Here is a 13,945-nt window from a genome sequence, read left to right as displayed (position 1 = left end):
GATATGATGCGATATCAGACTAAGAGAGATCAGAAAGTTACAAATTAATTGTCTAGTACGTTTCATTGAAATCAATATTTATTCTAAGGAAGAGATCCAAAATAAGAAGTGGAATTAAGTGTAATCACGAATAAAATTGTTTCATTTTTTTCTCTCAGTACACAACAGTCAATGCTGAAAGTATAATAATAGTAATCAGGATGATATAGCATATGTATTTTTTCATTTATGTGTTGTCCGCCTCACCGATATTCAGAATGGTATTACTACATATGTAATTTAATTGACTTCAACTAACAAGACTATTCTCCTGGTTTCTTTTTCTTTATTAGTATGTACATGAATATAATATAAAATATAACGCATAATTCTTAACTGCTTTAAGGTGGCTTCGAAAGCAGAATGCCATCTGTATACTGTTTTAAAATCCGAAAAAGAATCTTTCCATTTTATACCTAGCAAACAGCTAATGATTTGTATATGTAACATCTTTGAAATTTCAGAAGAAAAGCCTGAAAAGTAAATTAAATACACCCCTCCCCCCCAAAAAAATAAATAAAAATAATTTCATATGAAACAAACGTTCCAAGAGAAAAAAATCCCCTTCTCTGAAAAAAAAAAAAAATACATGAACGTCATTGCTTTTAACCTTGGCATTTACACGAAGACCTTGTTATACTAAGACATTTTACGATATTTTCCCACTAAATTCTGTTGGACGTGTTTTTATTGATATTTTTTGTTTGAGCATCAGTTGTATTTTGATTTTGAAATACTTTACAGATAAAGCGACTGATAGATACAGCTTGTTGTCCAATCTGTTGTAGTGTTTGTATTCTAGATCTGTACCAATCTCAAGAGGTAAATCCGAATTTTTTTATAGTTCGTTTTATAGTTGTATTTTCCCACTACTGTCCCAAATTAGGGGGAGGGTTGAGCGCTCACAAACATGTTTAACCCCGTTACATACTTTATGTGCCTGGGATATTTTTCGTTTTGACCATCCAATGCGCCGAATCCCAAAAGGAATTACCTCTTGACTGGAAAGGATATCTCATCAAACTGCCAAAATGGCAGACCTTAGTAATTGTAGTAACAACAGAGGAATCATGCTGTTATCAGTCCAGAAAAAAATCTGCAGGATCTTGCTGAACAAGATAAAGGGAAAATTAGACCCCAAGAGCTGGGAACATGCACTGAACAAATCTGAAAAATCTATACTGAATGGAATTCTTCCCTATATATAAAGCATTCGGCAGTGTTGACAGAGAAACCATCTGGAAGCCACTCAGACAGCTGTTCCTAGTAAGATTGTAAATATCACCAGCAGCTCCTATGAAGGATTAAGATGTAGGAGTTGACATATCTGACAATATAATCCAATGAATACACTGGACAAAGCTTGAAGATCCAACCTATACTTTGCCGGTGTTCTAGCTCTCCTTTCACACATACAACAAGAAAATACAAACTAAGATCAGCAAAACTGCCAAAATATCAGCGCAAGTAGGTCTGACGGTAAACCGGAAAAAGACCAAAGGTCTCCGGATCAGCACCCACAATACCCAACCAATTCACCTTTGGAGAGAACATTACTAACTTCACGTATCTAGCAAGTATAGTTGATCAGAAAGGAGGGACCGATGCGGATGTAAAAGAGAGAAAGAATACGAAAAGCGAGAGCATCTTTCATTCACCTAAAGAATATCTGGAACGCTAAAGTTCTTGGAAGGCACATAAGAATATTCAAAAGCAATGTCAAGGCAGTCTTGTATGGGCCGGAGGCTGAAGGACTACTATGGCAAAGGTAAAAGAGTACAGACTGAAAATTCACGAACTCTAGTTTTCGTATCATCCAATTCTATTCATGAAAAAATAGGAAAGAGTCGGAATGAATTAAAAAGAACAGCATTGAAGAGAGTTGCATGGAGGCAGCTTGTTGGCGGCCTATGCCCCAGGAGGGGTAAAAGACCTTAGTAAGTAATAAAACCACATATAAGATTTATCCCTGAAGACAGAAGCATACTCCTAGCCATGTAACACTGCCCACCACATCAATCCCAATAGAATCAATCACCCGGACTTAAGTATACTCCTATACATTTAACAATGCCCATCACAATAATCCCAAATACACGATCGGAAGCATGTCGTTCTACTCTACAGCATTTGTACATGTCACACCGCCCATCATATCAACCCCTATAGAGAGAAGCATACTACTCAACATGTAACATCGCCCATCATATCAACCCCTATAGAGAGAAGCATACTACTCTACATGTAACGCCGCCCATCATATCCACCCCTATAGAGGGAAGCATACTATTCTACATGTAACATCGCATATCACATACACCTCTATAGAGGAAGCATACTACTCTACATGTAACACCGCCCATCATATCCGCTCCTATAGAGGGAAGCATACTACTCTACATGTAACATCGCATATCACATACGCCTCTATAGAGGAAGCATACTACTCTACATGTAACACCGCCAATCACATCCACCTCTATAGAGGATACATGTAACACCACCCATCACATCCACCTCTATAGAGTAAACATACTACTCCACATGTAACACCGCCCTTCACATCTACCTCTGTAGAGGAAGCATACTACTTCACATGCAACACCGCAAATCACATCCTCCTCTAGGGACAGAAGCGCACTGCTATTGCACATCACATCAATCAATATAGTAAGAGGACTAGTCTACATGATAACCCCCAACACATCCACCCCTATAAACAAAAGCATATTATTCTACATGTAAACTGCCCAACACCCCCACCCCCAGAAACAAGCATATTTCTCTACATGTGACACCACACACCTTATCAACCCCTATAGTGAGATGCATACTAGGTTGTTGACATTCCAATGGGGGCTAATTGTGCTCTTCTCTTCTCTTCTGTTATGAATCACAGTCATGGCTAAAATCCTTAAAGACTGTTGCTTGAATATAATAATACCTTTAGATATCTTGATGATATTTTGCCTTCAATGGTTCTAACGAATTCCTCACAAAAAAAGCTTTTGCACCAGGGGTGTCGGTATCACTAACTTCTAAATTTTTCACCGTTACAAAATTTTGATACAAAAATATGAAAGCTCTTGTTGCTCACCCAATTTTTTGCGTTAATATGGTCTAAAAAGCACAATCTTTTCTCTTATCTGACAAGCTTACTTACTCCTTTCTTTCTTATCAAATGCTTCACAGGGCACAGCTTTATATGACCACAGAGCTCAAATACTAAACAGTTGGGGCAAGAATGGACACACCATTCAAACTTAACACAGCTTTGAATTTTGATAACATTAAGATATGGTTAAAAATTTGCCTAGAACCGAAATGGTCACTTTCTGGCCATTATTCCTAAATGGTTCCAGTCAAAACATGAAAAATATGATTCCCAAGCTTCCTGTGGAGATATGGCACCTTGTGGTACAATTTACAAAATAAACCATTCCCTTTCACTCAAGTTATCATCCAGAAATCAGAAAAAATACTAGTTTCTGGTCCCTTTGTGACCCCTTATTCTTACTTTGCTTAAGTCACAACTCCAAAAATAAATCCCAGTATTCCTTTTGTGGTATGGCACCTTGTAATAAAAATTATGTGAGATCTATGCACTTATATTCAAGTTACTGTTAGGACATAAGGAAAATGCTTGTTTTGGACCCCATTTTGACCCCTAATTCATACAAGGTTGAAGTCTAATCAATCCCAGTCTTCCTCTGATGGTACGACATCTTGTAATACAATTTGAATCTCTAATAGTAAAGTTATTGTATGGACAATGTTTCTGAACCCTAAGTTCAAGTTTTTACCCCCAAAATCCATCTAAGTCTGACCATTTTGGTAAGGAATGTTGTGAAACAATTTCAGATATTCCTATGCTTTTACTGTTTATGGCTCCTTTTTAGCCCATAATTGTAAATCGGTTTGGGCTATAACCCTAAAATCAATACCAACCTTCCTTTTGTCATGAAAAACCTTGTTCTAAAATTTGATAAAGATCAACCAATTAATACTCAAATGTCTGCGGATGAGGACAACAGCACCATACCAATATACAACTGCAAATTTTTTGTGGTTGTATAGAAGTCTATTTTTCTTGACAAGCATAAATTAATGTAGCAGAGAAAAACTCCTCACTGCAAACTTCCACAAATGAGCAATTTGACAATTTACATTATACTGTCTAGGATATAAAATCCTGTCAGTACTGATACTCAGTCTAGTCAATTAAATGGTTAAAAAAAATGAGTAGCATCAAAACTGCACCTATGTGGAATGCAAGATTGTGTATTTTTATTAAAAATCAATATTGTACACAAATCATTACTCAATATTACAAACAGTAATAACAATGACTTAACAATCTTAAATAGTATTCAAATCACAGTTAAACAAATTTAGGCTGCCATTACAAATATGAATTAATAAACACAATAAATACGTCACAAGATCTGCTTGAAACAACAGCAAAGGTCTAGATATGGAACAAATATGGACTTGACTCTGGATTGTGATTTTTGGCAAAAAACTTACGATTTGTGATCAGACATAAGAAATAAACTTATCTGAAGCTGGTATCAAAACTTGTTGTCAAGATGTCATGTCAAAAATGTTGTAAATGTACAAATAATCAAAGTTAAAATTTATTTCAAATAGCATCAACAAATCTTTATGGTTAAATATATTTTTTTTCATATTTCCTTTCCCTATCATATACAACTAAAGGCATGAAAAGGTGAAACACTGTTACTCATGTCATTGAGTGGACACCAAATGTCTGTTGATGATAACAATGACAGCACTTTACTATTAAAGGGCTGCAAAAAATCACAAAACCACAATTCTTTTTGCGATCATATAAAAACACCTACATATAAGAAGCTACTAACTGTAACCAGAAATCTAAATAAGTTCCAAAAAAGACTAACATTTGTATATTACTGTAGTCATTACTTCAATATTGCATATTATTGGTATATTTTGTATCCAATTAGAGTGTATACATCATATCTATACATCAATCTTTAGCATTGAAGGAATGCTATGTTAGATCTAACTTATGAAGTCCACAGTATACCAAATACACAGTATACCAAATACACAGTATACCAAATATACATGTATATCCAAATACACAGTATACCAAATACACATGTATATCCAAATACACAGTATACCAAATATACATGTATATCCAAATACACAGTATACCAAATACACATGTATATCCAAAATCTGATCTACACTGGTCTATTTAGATTGTATATCTGTATTTCTGCTTTCATCATTGTTCTTGATCTCTTCTTCCTATAGATAATGTAACAATAAGTATGAAATTAAAGAATATTTGATGAGACATAACAGCCATGAAAACATATAATGCACCAAACTTCTAAATAAATGGATGTGGATATGTGATACTCTTCTGCAACAGTATACATCGGAGTGCTAACAGGCTAACCACTTTCTATATCTGAATGCATTCAAACCAACTTATGTTCTCAAGAAAATATAAATCACACTACCATATACATGTAAAATGCAAGTAAAATACATAAAAAGTAAGCATGTATTCTTTCTGTGATAAAAATGAGGAGTGTAAGTTTATAAATGTATAAAGGGTAAAGCAAAGTTTTATAACACGCTTATTTCTGACTGCTATCTGAATCCTAATCCTGAACAGTTAAGGCTTTAAACCCCACCAAATAATCAAAACAATCCCTTTATGGTATGAAATCTTATGTTAAATTTCATAGAAATCCATAAACATACTTGAGTTGTTGTGTGGAAAACAGGAAAATGCTTGCTTTTGACCCCCAAATCAAGTCTCAACCTCTAAATAAACCCCAAGTTTTTCTTTAGTGGGGTGGAACATTGTGGTACAATTTCTGAAAGATCAATACACTTACATGTTGTGTATGCAAGTCAGGTAAATGCATGTTTCTGATTGCATTTCTATCCCTATTTGGTTTACATCACAACCCCTAAAGACCATCTTAACCTTCCTTTTGTTGTATGGCACATTGTGGTTCAAACAAATCAAAACAATTCTACTAAAGTTATTGTCTAGATATCAGGAAAATACTTGTTTCTGGGCCCAAATGTATTTGTCTTTTTTGACCCTTGATTCCTTCATGGTTAAGGTCATGCATAATCCATAAAATAAATCATAGCCTGAATCTTTGAAATATCATTTCATATATGTTTACTCTCACTGAGGACCTTTCATTAAGGATATAGTAAATTCCAGGCACCAGTACATTTTAACCTTCTTGTGTCCTATTATCAACCCAAGAACCTAAGAGATCATTCTCACAATATCCAACACACCCATAGTTCAGTCCTCAACCCCCAAAAACGCACCCCCCTGAAAGATTTCTGAGAAAATTGATCCCATCCAACAAGCTGCATGGGGAAAGATAACATTCAAGTCATCACAAGAAATCTAAATTGTTACATATGATGACAACAGTACCATATCATTATACAACTGCTAAAGTCTTATAAAAACATCACAATTATTACTCTTTTTTTTACAGTTGTTAAGGGCATCTCAGACATTTTCAATTTCCATACCTGTTTAATATTTTTGACATTAGCTGTTTTCTCTAGACTGGCTATCATTTGTCTAGACTCGAATAATAACTTCTGTAGCTTACTTGAGGGAGAGGCATCAACCTGGAAAGAACATTTGATAATCCTTTACACACATGTACATAGAATATTAAACCTTCATTCAAAGCTTATTATAACCCATTTGATTTGTTTTACATGGTACATGGAAGAAAGAAGGACAGGCATGGTTTATTCTTTCTTGCTTTTTTGTTGGTTTCAGTAAAATGAAGTGCAGTTAGGTAATATTTGTGTGACCACAGGTAATACAGTTGTGCTAATTGTACCTCCAATAAAAAATATGCCAATCAAAAGGTGTAACCAGTTCTTTGATGGAGGAGTGATCATCAGGCTAGCCAAGATTTGGAAATGAAAACATGAAGTTTATGCTCTCACTCATAATGGCATATGTTTCAATTGGAAAGTCCTGAAAATTGGACAGTAACTAAAATCTCTTACAACTTATGTCCAATCTACACAAAGCCACATCTAAATTTTCAAATCAACACTCCAGTGACAGCCAAAATTTTTGTAAAGTAAACTTACCCTTTCATTCCATCCAGTAAAAATGGCTAAGCTACATACCGAATTTGAAATTCGGTCAGACAGACAAACAAGACAGACAAACAAGATGAATCCAATATTCCATGCAGTCATTTGTAAAACTCTAGGAAATATGTTTCATTAAACCTAAAAATTGTGAGTTCTGCTGAGGAGAACTAGATATCAAATATCATATAGCTCATTAAAGTTAAGCTGCAAATAATCAAATAATCATATAGTATGCATAGAAAATAAAAAAAAAATTACCAACTGAATAAGCAGTAACTGGAGTAATTGATTTTAAAAGTAAGTAAAGATGGGCAAACAGATCATTTCATAAAAGTAAGTAAAGATGGGCAAACAGATCATTTCATAAAAGTAAGTAAAGATGGGCAAACAGATCATTTCAATTTATACTGCACCCATTCTATTAAAGCTGTCAAAATGCATAAATGAACAAAAAAACATTGTTTTTTCTTTCTTTAAACATCGTTTTCCTTTTACATTTTTGTTTCAGTATAGACAAAAACAGTGCACTGACTTGCCAAAAACTTTGATATACAAATCGGCACATTTTTTTTTCCTGCGGATCTAAGCCTTTCTTATACATGTTATATCAGTTTTAAGTCAAGTCAGTGCATTGCTATTGTCTATGTACCACTCTCTCTTGCTATTGTCTATGTACCACTCTCTCATTTAGTGATGATTTTTTTTTGGGGGGTGGGGACTAAATATACACAGATAATATAAGTAGTGAGATTTTGTGTGGCAAATAATTAGAGTTAGAGATGTATTTGAAGCAATTTCAAATTAGAACAAAGTACTATTTGAATATGGAATTATTTTAGATTTATTAAAATAGATAACAAATAATTTGAAAAACTAACCCAAACTAAGGGGTATGTAACTTTTCCTTGTCTTCAGTTATCCAACTAACCTTATCCTTTAGCCAAATCAGCAGGATTAATCCTTTTTGTAAGGGCTTGTTTTAAAAAAAATATGTTTATGCCTTTTCAATTAAAAAAAATAATTCAAATTTAAATAATATCTATTTATATGTATACAGTTTATAAGTGATACAAGTTTATACACTGTTTATGTACAAATACCATTTTGACAGACCACACAGGTACATCAAATCTGTAATGTTACACTAAATAACATTTCTTTCAGTTGCAGTGTTTATTTATGACCATGACATTAAAATTTGTAAAACTGAATTATTGTTGGTCTTATTCTGATCATCTTTCTTTTAAAGTATGTAAAGTATGTAGACATTGCAAATATTACATGACCTCTTTGCAAGTAGTGCAGTAGTAGCAAATGTTACATTACCTCTTTGTAAGTAGTGCAGTAGTAGCAAATGTTACATTACCTCTTTGTAAGTAGTGCAGTAGTAGCAAATGTTACATTACCTCTTTGCAAGTAGTGCAGTAGTAGCAAATGTTACATTACCTCTTTGTAAGTAATGTAGTCATAGCAAATGTTAAAATACCTCTTTGTAAGTAAGTAGTGCATTCATAGCAAATGTTACATTACATCTTTGTTTGTAAATAATGAAGTCATAGCAAATGTTACATTACCACTTTGTAAGAGAGTAATCAAGGGAACCAAGGTTATAGCGGTAATCAAAAGAATGTAGTCCAGGGACAAAGACCAGACATGGAAAACAGACATACACAACAAAGAACATAAAGTAACTAAAAACCTACATACAAAGTAACAAAAGTAAATGAGCAACTCGGACTCCACTAAAAACTGGGAGCATGGACCAGGTGCACTGGTAGGGTAAGCGTCCTCTGCTTTTCTAGAAACACCCGCCGAGTTGCTCATAAAAAGTCAAGCCTAGGGTAGACATAGTAGTAAGTAGTGTAGTCATGGCAAATGTTACATTACCTCTTTGTAAGTAATGTAGTCATAGCAAATGTTACATTACCTCTTTGTTTGTGAGTAGTGCAGTCATAGCAAATGTTACATTACCTCTTTGTAAGTAATGTAGTCATACCAAATTTACATTACCTCTTTGTTTGTGAGTAGTGCAGTCATAGCAAATGTTACATTACCACTTTGTAAGTAATGTAGTCATAGCAAATGCTACATTACCTCTTTGTAAGTAGTGCAGTCATGGCAAATTTTGCATTACCTCTTTGTTTGTATTTGTTGCATTAAAGCTGTGATTCAAAGCATTTTCATCTTCATCATCAAGAAAGTTAGACAATTTTTCCTCAAATGAAAGTCTATGTTTCCTGGAATCACTTTGATAAGCACTACTTATTCCACTGTCCCTTGTTGCACTTCTTCTTTCCTTAATAGCATCATCAATATTTTCTTTATCATCTGTTCTAGTTTCTCCATCAATCAACTTATGTAAATTTTGATCATCCTTTTCTTTATTAAAGTTTGAATCCAATTCATTCAGACTGATGTCATATTCTGCTCTTATAGGAGATAAAGCTCGACTGTTAGGGTCATATATAAAGCCCTCGGACTCTTTGGATACCAACTTATGATCAAGTGATCTCTGTGCAGCTTCAGAAGAATGGATGGATGGAGAAAGTGAATTTTTATTACTTTCATCATCTGTATTAGGGGGTGATGAATAATATTTCCTTTGATTAGAACTTTTGTATACAATTGATGGTGATAACACTTGCTTTTGTTTGTCTGTTTGCTGATGTGAAATGTCAGCTGTGATTCTACTGAAAGACTTACTGCAGGAGAAACAGCTTCTTGAAGCACTAAAACAAAATTACAATGAATCAGTATTGTTATTAGGATTCTACGTGATAAAAAAACTTGATACTGAATTTATTAACATAAAAATGTAATAAGGATGGTCAGAGGTTTTGCAAAATACATTGGCATAGAGACTGGTGTGTTTAAAAAATACCATCATAAAAAACAATTGCAGGAAAAGTAAATTAAACAAAGAGATCTCCAGTTACAGTGGTAAAAATATGAAATGTCTAATAACTCTGAAACTAAAATCCTAATTTTATTTAAAAAGTATACAGTACTTTAGACCAATATCAAAAACTGTTGTGTTAAGTTTGAAGTTAAATGTAAAATGGGTAATGTTGCAACATGTAAAAAAAAGTCCCTAAAAATATGAAATAGTCAACTGAAAAAAAAAAATCACCACAATGTACACAGACCTTCAACATGTTCAAACAATTATAACAAACTAGCAGCTGTGAATAGTTTGAAGTAAATCCAACATGTCATTTCCAAAATATGGGATGATATATAAGATCTTGACCCTCCCCTTTTATTAAATAGTCTCATAACTCCATAAACTCCAAAAATACACGGACTCAAGAGCATCATAATAAAGTTAGAAATTGAACAAGGTTTCTCAAGTTACGAGGTGCCATGAAAATGTGGAAAAATGCACATTTGGATAAAATATGACCTGTCTTTGACCGTTGTATAAAAGTTTGCCAAGACACATTTCCCTTGTACGACCCTTGTATGACCCAACAGTAGCCTGAAATAGGGAAAATAAAAAACACTGGTTAAACATATCACAGCTAACCCTTACTGAAAATGCTCAAGATAAGATACAAGTACACATACAAGTTACAGTAAATGTAAATGCTGATTTTAGGCCTCTTTCAGCCTCTATTCTTTAATGATGAGGATCATACTCCCCAGATAAATTGCAACCTTTAAGTAGTGTGAAACCTCATGGTTCAACTTGAAAGAAACCTGTCAACTAACAACAAAAAAAATAAAAGCATAAAAAAAAAAAAAAAAAAAAAAAAAAAAAAAGAAACAGAAACATATTCAATTTTAGCTCCTTATAACACCTCAGTCTGGGATATAGCCAAAATATTTAGAATTAATCCCAACCTCACTTTGACATCCTATAATACAACTAAAGATACATACGCTTTTAAAGTACCTGTTTCTGGCCCCTAATTCCTTATGGATTGATAACAATCACCCAAACAAAAGAAGTTTTTTTTTGTGGTATGGCTTTCAAGAGATGAATACACTTATTCACAATTTATTGTGCTGAAATTATTGCGCCCATGACAACAGAGCCATACTGTTAAACAACTGCAAATTTCTGTAGTTGTATTATCTAATGTGTTCTTAATGAGAAAATAAGTACACTATTTTCAAAACAAGCATTCTGAGAGTAGTGCATGGCAAAACAAAGTTTCCTACCAGAAGAAATTTTTGTTGAAGATGAACAGAATGCAAACTTCATGCAAAATTTGTTAACAAAAGTAAAGGCTCTATAGATCCTCAATTGCTCACCTGGTTTGATAAGCAACATTCTATTTTTGTATAACAACTGTTTTTCTTGGATAAAAATTCCTAATGCTCATACCTTAAGATCAATCATATAATTGTTCATTAAATTCTGTCCAGTAGTTTCTGAGGAGAATTTTTTTCTCAAGTAATAACATTTAAAATAGCAATAAGATGTCAAAGAGGGCAACACCTCCAACATAGCTAAACAGATTTGACCACAGATAGATCTCATCACGCTGATCATTTTATCTGGTCAGAATTCAGCTTCACCTAATGGCTTTGGAGATAAATACAAAAAACTTCTGTCTGACCTCATGTTCTATTTTTAGAAACAGTGGCCATGTTATTTGACATATAAAAAATGCCCAAACCACTTCTATGTAGAACACCCTAAGAAACATTCATACCAAGATTGGTTCTAATTGGTCAAGTAGTTTCAGAGAAGAAAAGTTTTGAAAAAGATGACAACAACAGATGGCACCGGACTCCAAGTGATGGGAACAGCTCACATGTCCCTTCAGATCAGATGAGTTAAAAATGCAGAAAAATTTAAGTCTAAGTTTCTAAGTCCAAGGGGCATAACTCAGCAAAAAACAATGACACCATTTTTTAACTTGTTCTTTAACTTGCCATGGTAAAGCAATGCACCAAATATCAAATATACCGTATATTTGCAAGCATGATAAAAAAATGCAGAAAACTGATTTGGTGCACTGACAGAATGCAAACCAAAGATCTCCTTCAGCAAAAGTCTCCCTTAGGGGACTAATAATTACCAATCGAAAGACTATATTGAATTGTCACATGTACAGACCTCATTTCTTCAAGACTACTTTGCTGTTTATTTATAACTTCCTTTGAGCTCTCAAGATTCAACTGTAATAACATTAACTCCCTCTGTTGTCTCTCAAACAGCTATTAAATAGAAAGCATTTATAATTTTTTCAATATTTGATTTAGAAGTGAGTCATCGGTTCTTATTAGTTTTTACAACTACCGACAACAACCAAGTTTCTCCTTTTAGGATGGAATTTGCAATTTTTTGGCAACTGATCAGTGCATCCACAAAAAGTTCTTATTGTACTATATAGACAAACACATTCAATAATACAAATTTTGAAAACAATCTAATTACTGAAATCAGTGGAGTTTTTTTTCTACAAAAACGATGTTCCGGTATTACTATTGGGTCATATGCACAAAAAAGTTTTTAAATCCCAGAACTTCTGTAAAAAATGTTAACTCAAAACGGTGTTACATGTACAACTGGATCAAGTACATTTGGAGAGAAACAACAATACAAATATTAAACAAAATAAAATCTACAATCTCAGTGAAGTCAAGGACAAAAATTGTTCTTGTAATTTTATATATTGTAAAATTATGCACTTTTTTCAAAGAACCTTTGAGCAATCAAAATAAAAAAATCTTTTGCTAACATTCCTGAGATTTTACATAAGTATACATCCAACATGTCCACTTTTAACCCAAATTTAAAATGCATACCAATGCAAGTACACTACTGAGCTAATCACTGATATATAACAGTAATTACAAAGTTGTCCTGCCCACAAAAATTATAAATAACATGCAAATATGCATATATTTTCAATATCATATACTGTGATGTGTTCCTACCTCCCTCAGTTGTTTTAGTTGAGCATCAGTTCTAGTCTGTTTGGATTTCACAGATTCTATCAATAGATCTTTAGATTTTTCATTATTACCTACAATGGACAAGAACACCATTTAACTATTTTTTTTTGTTCATATGATTTTAGACTTTGAGAGACAGTGTTATTTGTATTGATGATAATACATGTAATAAATCAGGCATGGGACAAATTACATTGCAATGTCATGTATTGTAATTACAGTTACATTCAAAACACCTTTTAAAGTGAAATCATTTAAAGGTCAATAGTATATTAATTATGATAGCATATACTGCTAAAAAATAGCAAGGGAACCAAGGTTATAGCGATAATCAAAAGAATGTAATCCAGGGACCAAGACCAGACATGGAAAACAGACATACACAACAAAGAACATGAAGTAACTAAAATCATACATACAAAGTAACAAAAGCAAATGAGCAACTTGACTCCACTAAAAACTGCGAGCATGGACCGGGTGCACTGGTAGGGTAAGTGTCCCCTGCTTTTCTAGAAACACCCGCCCAGTTGCTCATAAAAAGTCAAGTCCGGGGTAGACAAACGAGGAAAGGAGAACTATGACACACTGAATAAATCTGTTTTCATGGTGCCGATGGATACACCATAACAATCCACAAATTCATAATAGCAACCATAAAACTTCTGTGAAAATGTACAAAATGTACAAAAATTGAATAGTTTTGATTCAATGCTATAGTCCGTTTGAATTATATTAATACTCCAAAGATAATTCTTCAAATTCATTTTCAACAAATTTAAACTTCTTTTCTTTAGTACATACAAACTCTGGGAAATATTAGGCTTAGTGCAATTTTAAT

General features: G+C 33.5%; 1 protein-coding gene across 2 annotated transcripts in view; it reads right to left on the bottom strand.

Moving 5' to 3' along the window:
• Positions 1-4,304: 4,304 nt before the first annotated feature.
• LOC148606847 (uncharacterized) overlaps positions 4,305-13,945 on the bottom strand; it is a 47,041-nt gene continuing 37,400 nt past the window's right edge. For both annotated transcript variants that reach the window (XM_088543454.1, XM_088543455.1), the window contains 5 exons: positions 13,090-13,178; positions 12,266-12,366; positions 9,332-9,926; positions 6,610-6,711; positions 4,305-5,340 (listed from right to left, as the gene is read on the bottom strand). In XM_088543454.1, coding sequence (XP_088399580.1) covers positions 5,284-5,340; positions 6,610-6,711; positions 9,332-9,926; positions 12,266-12,366; positions 13,090-13,178 — 944 coding nt within the window. In that variant the 3' untranslated portion in view covers positions 4,305-5,283. The remainder of the gene's footprint in view (positions 5,341-6,609; positions 6,712-9,331; positions 9,927-12,265; positions 12,367-13,089; positions 13,179-13,945) is intronic.

Source organism: Perna viridis, chromosome 9 (genome assembly GCF_037379345.1).
Source record: "Perna viridis isolate PV_CMFRI_1.1 ecotype Kerala chromosome 9, ASM3737934v1, whole genome shotgun sequence".
NCBI lineage: Eukaryota > Metazoa > Mollusca > Bivalvia > Mytilida > Mytilidae > Perna > Perna viridis.
This window is presented reverse-complemented; position numbering and strand designations above follow the sequence as displayed.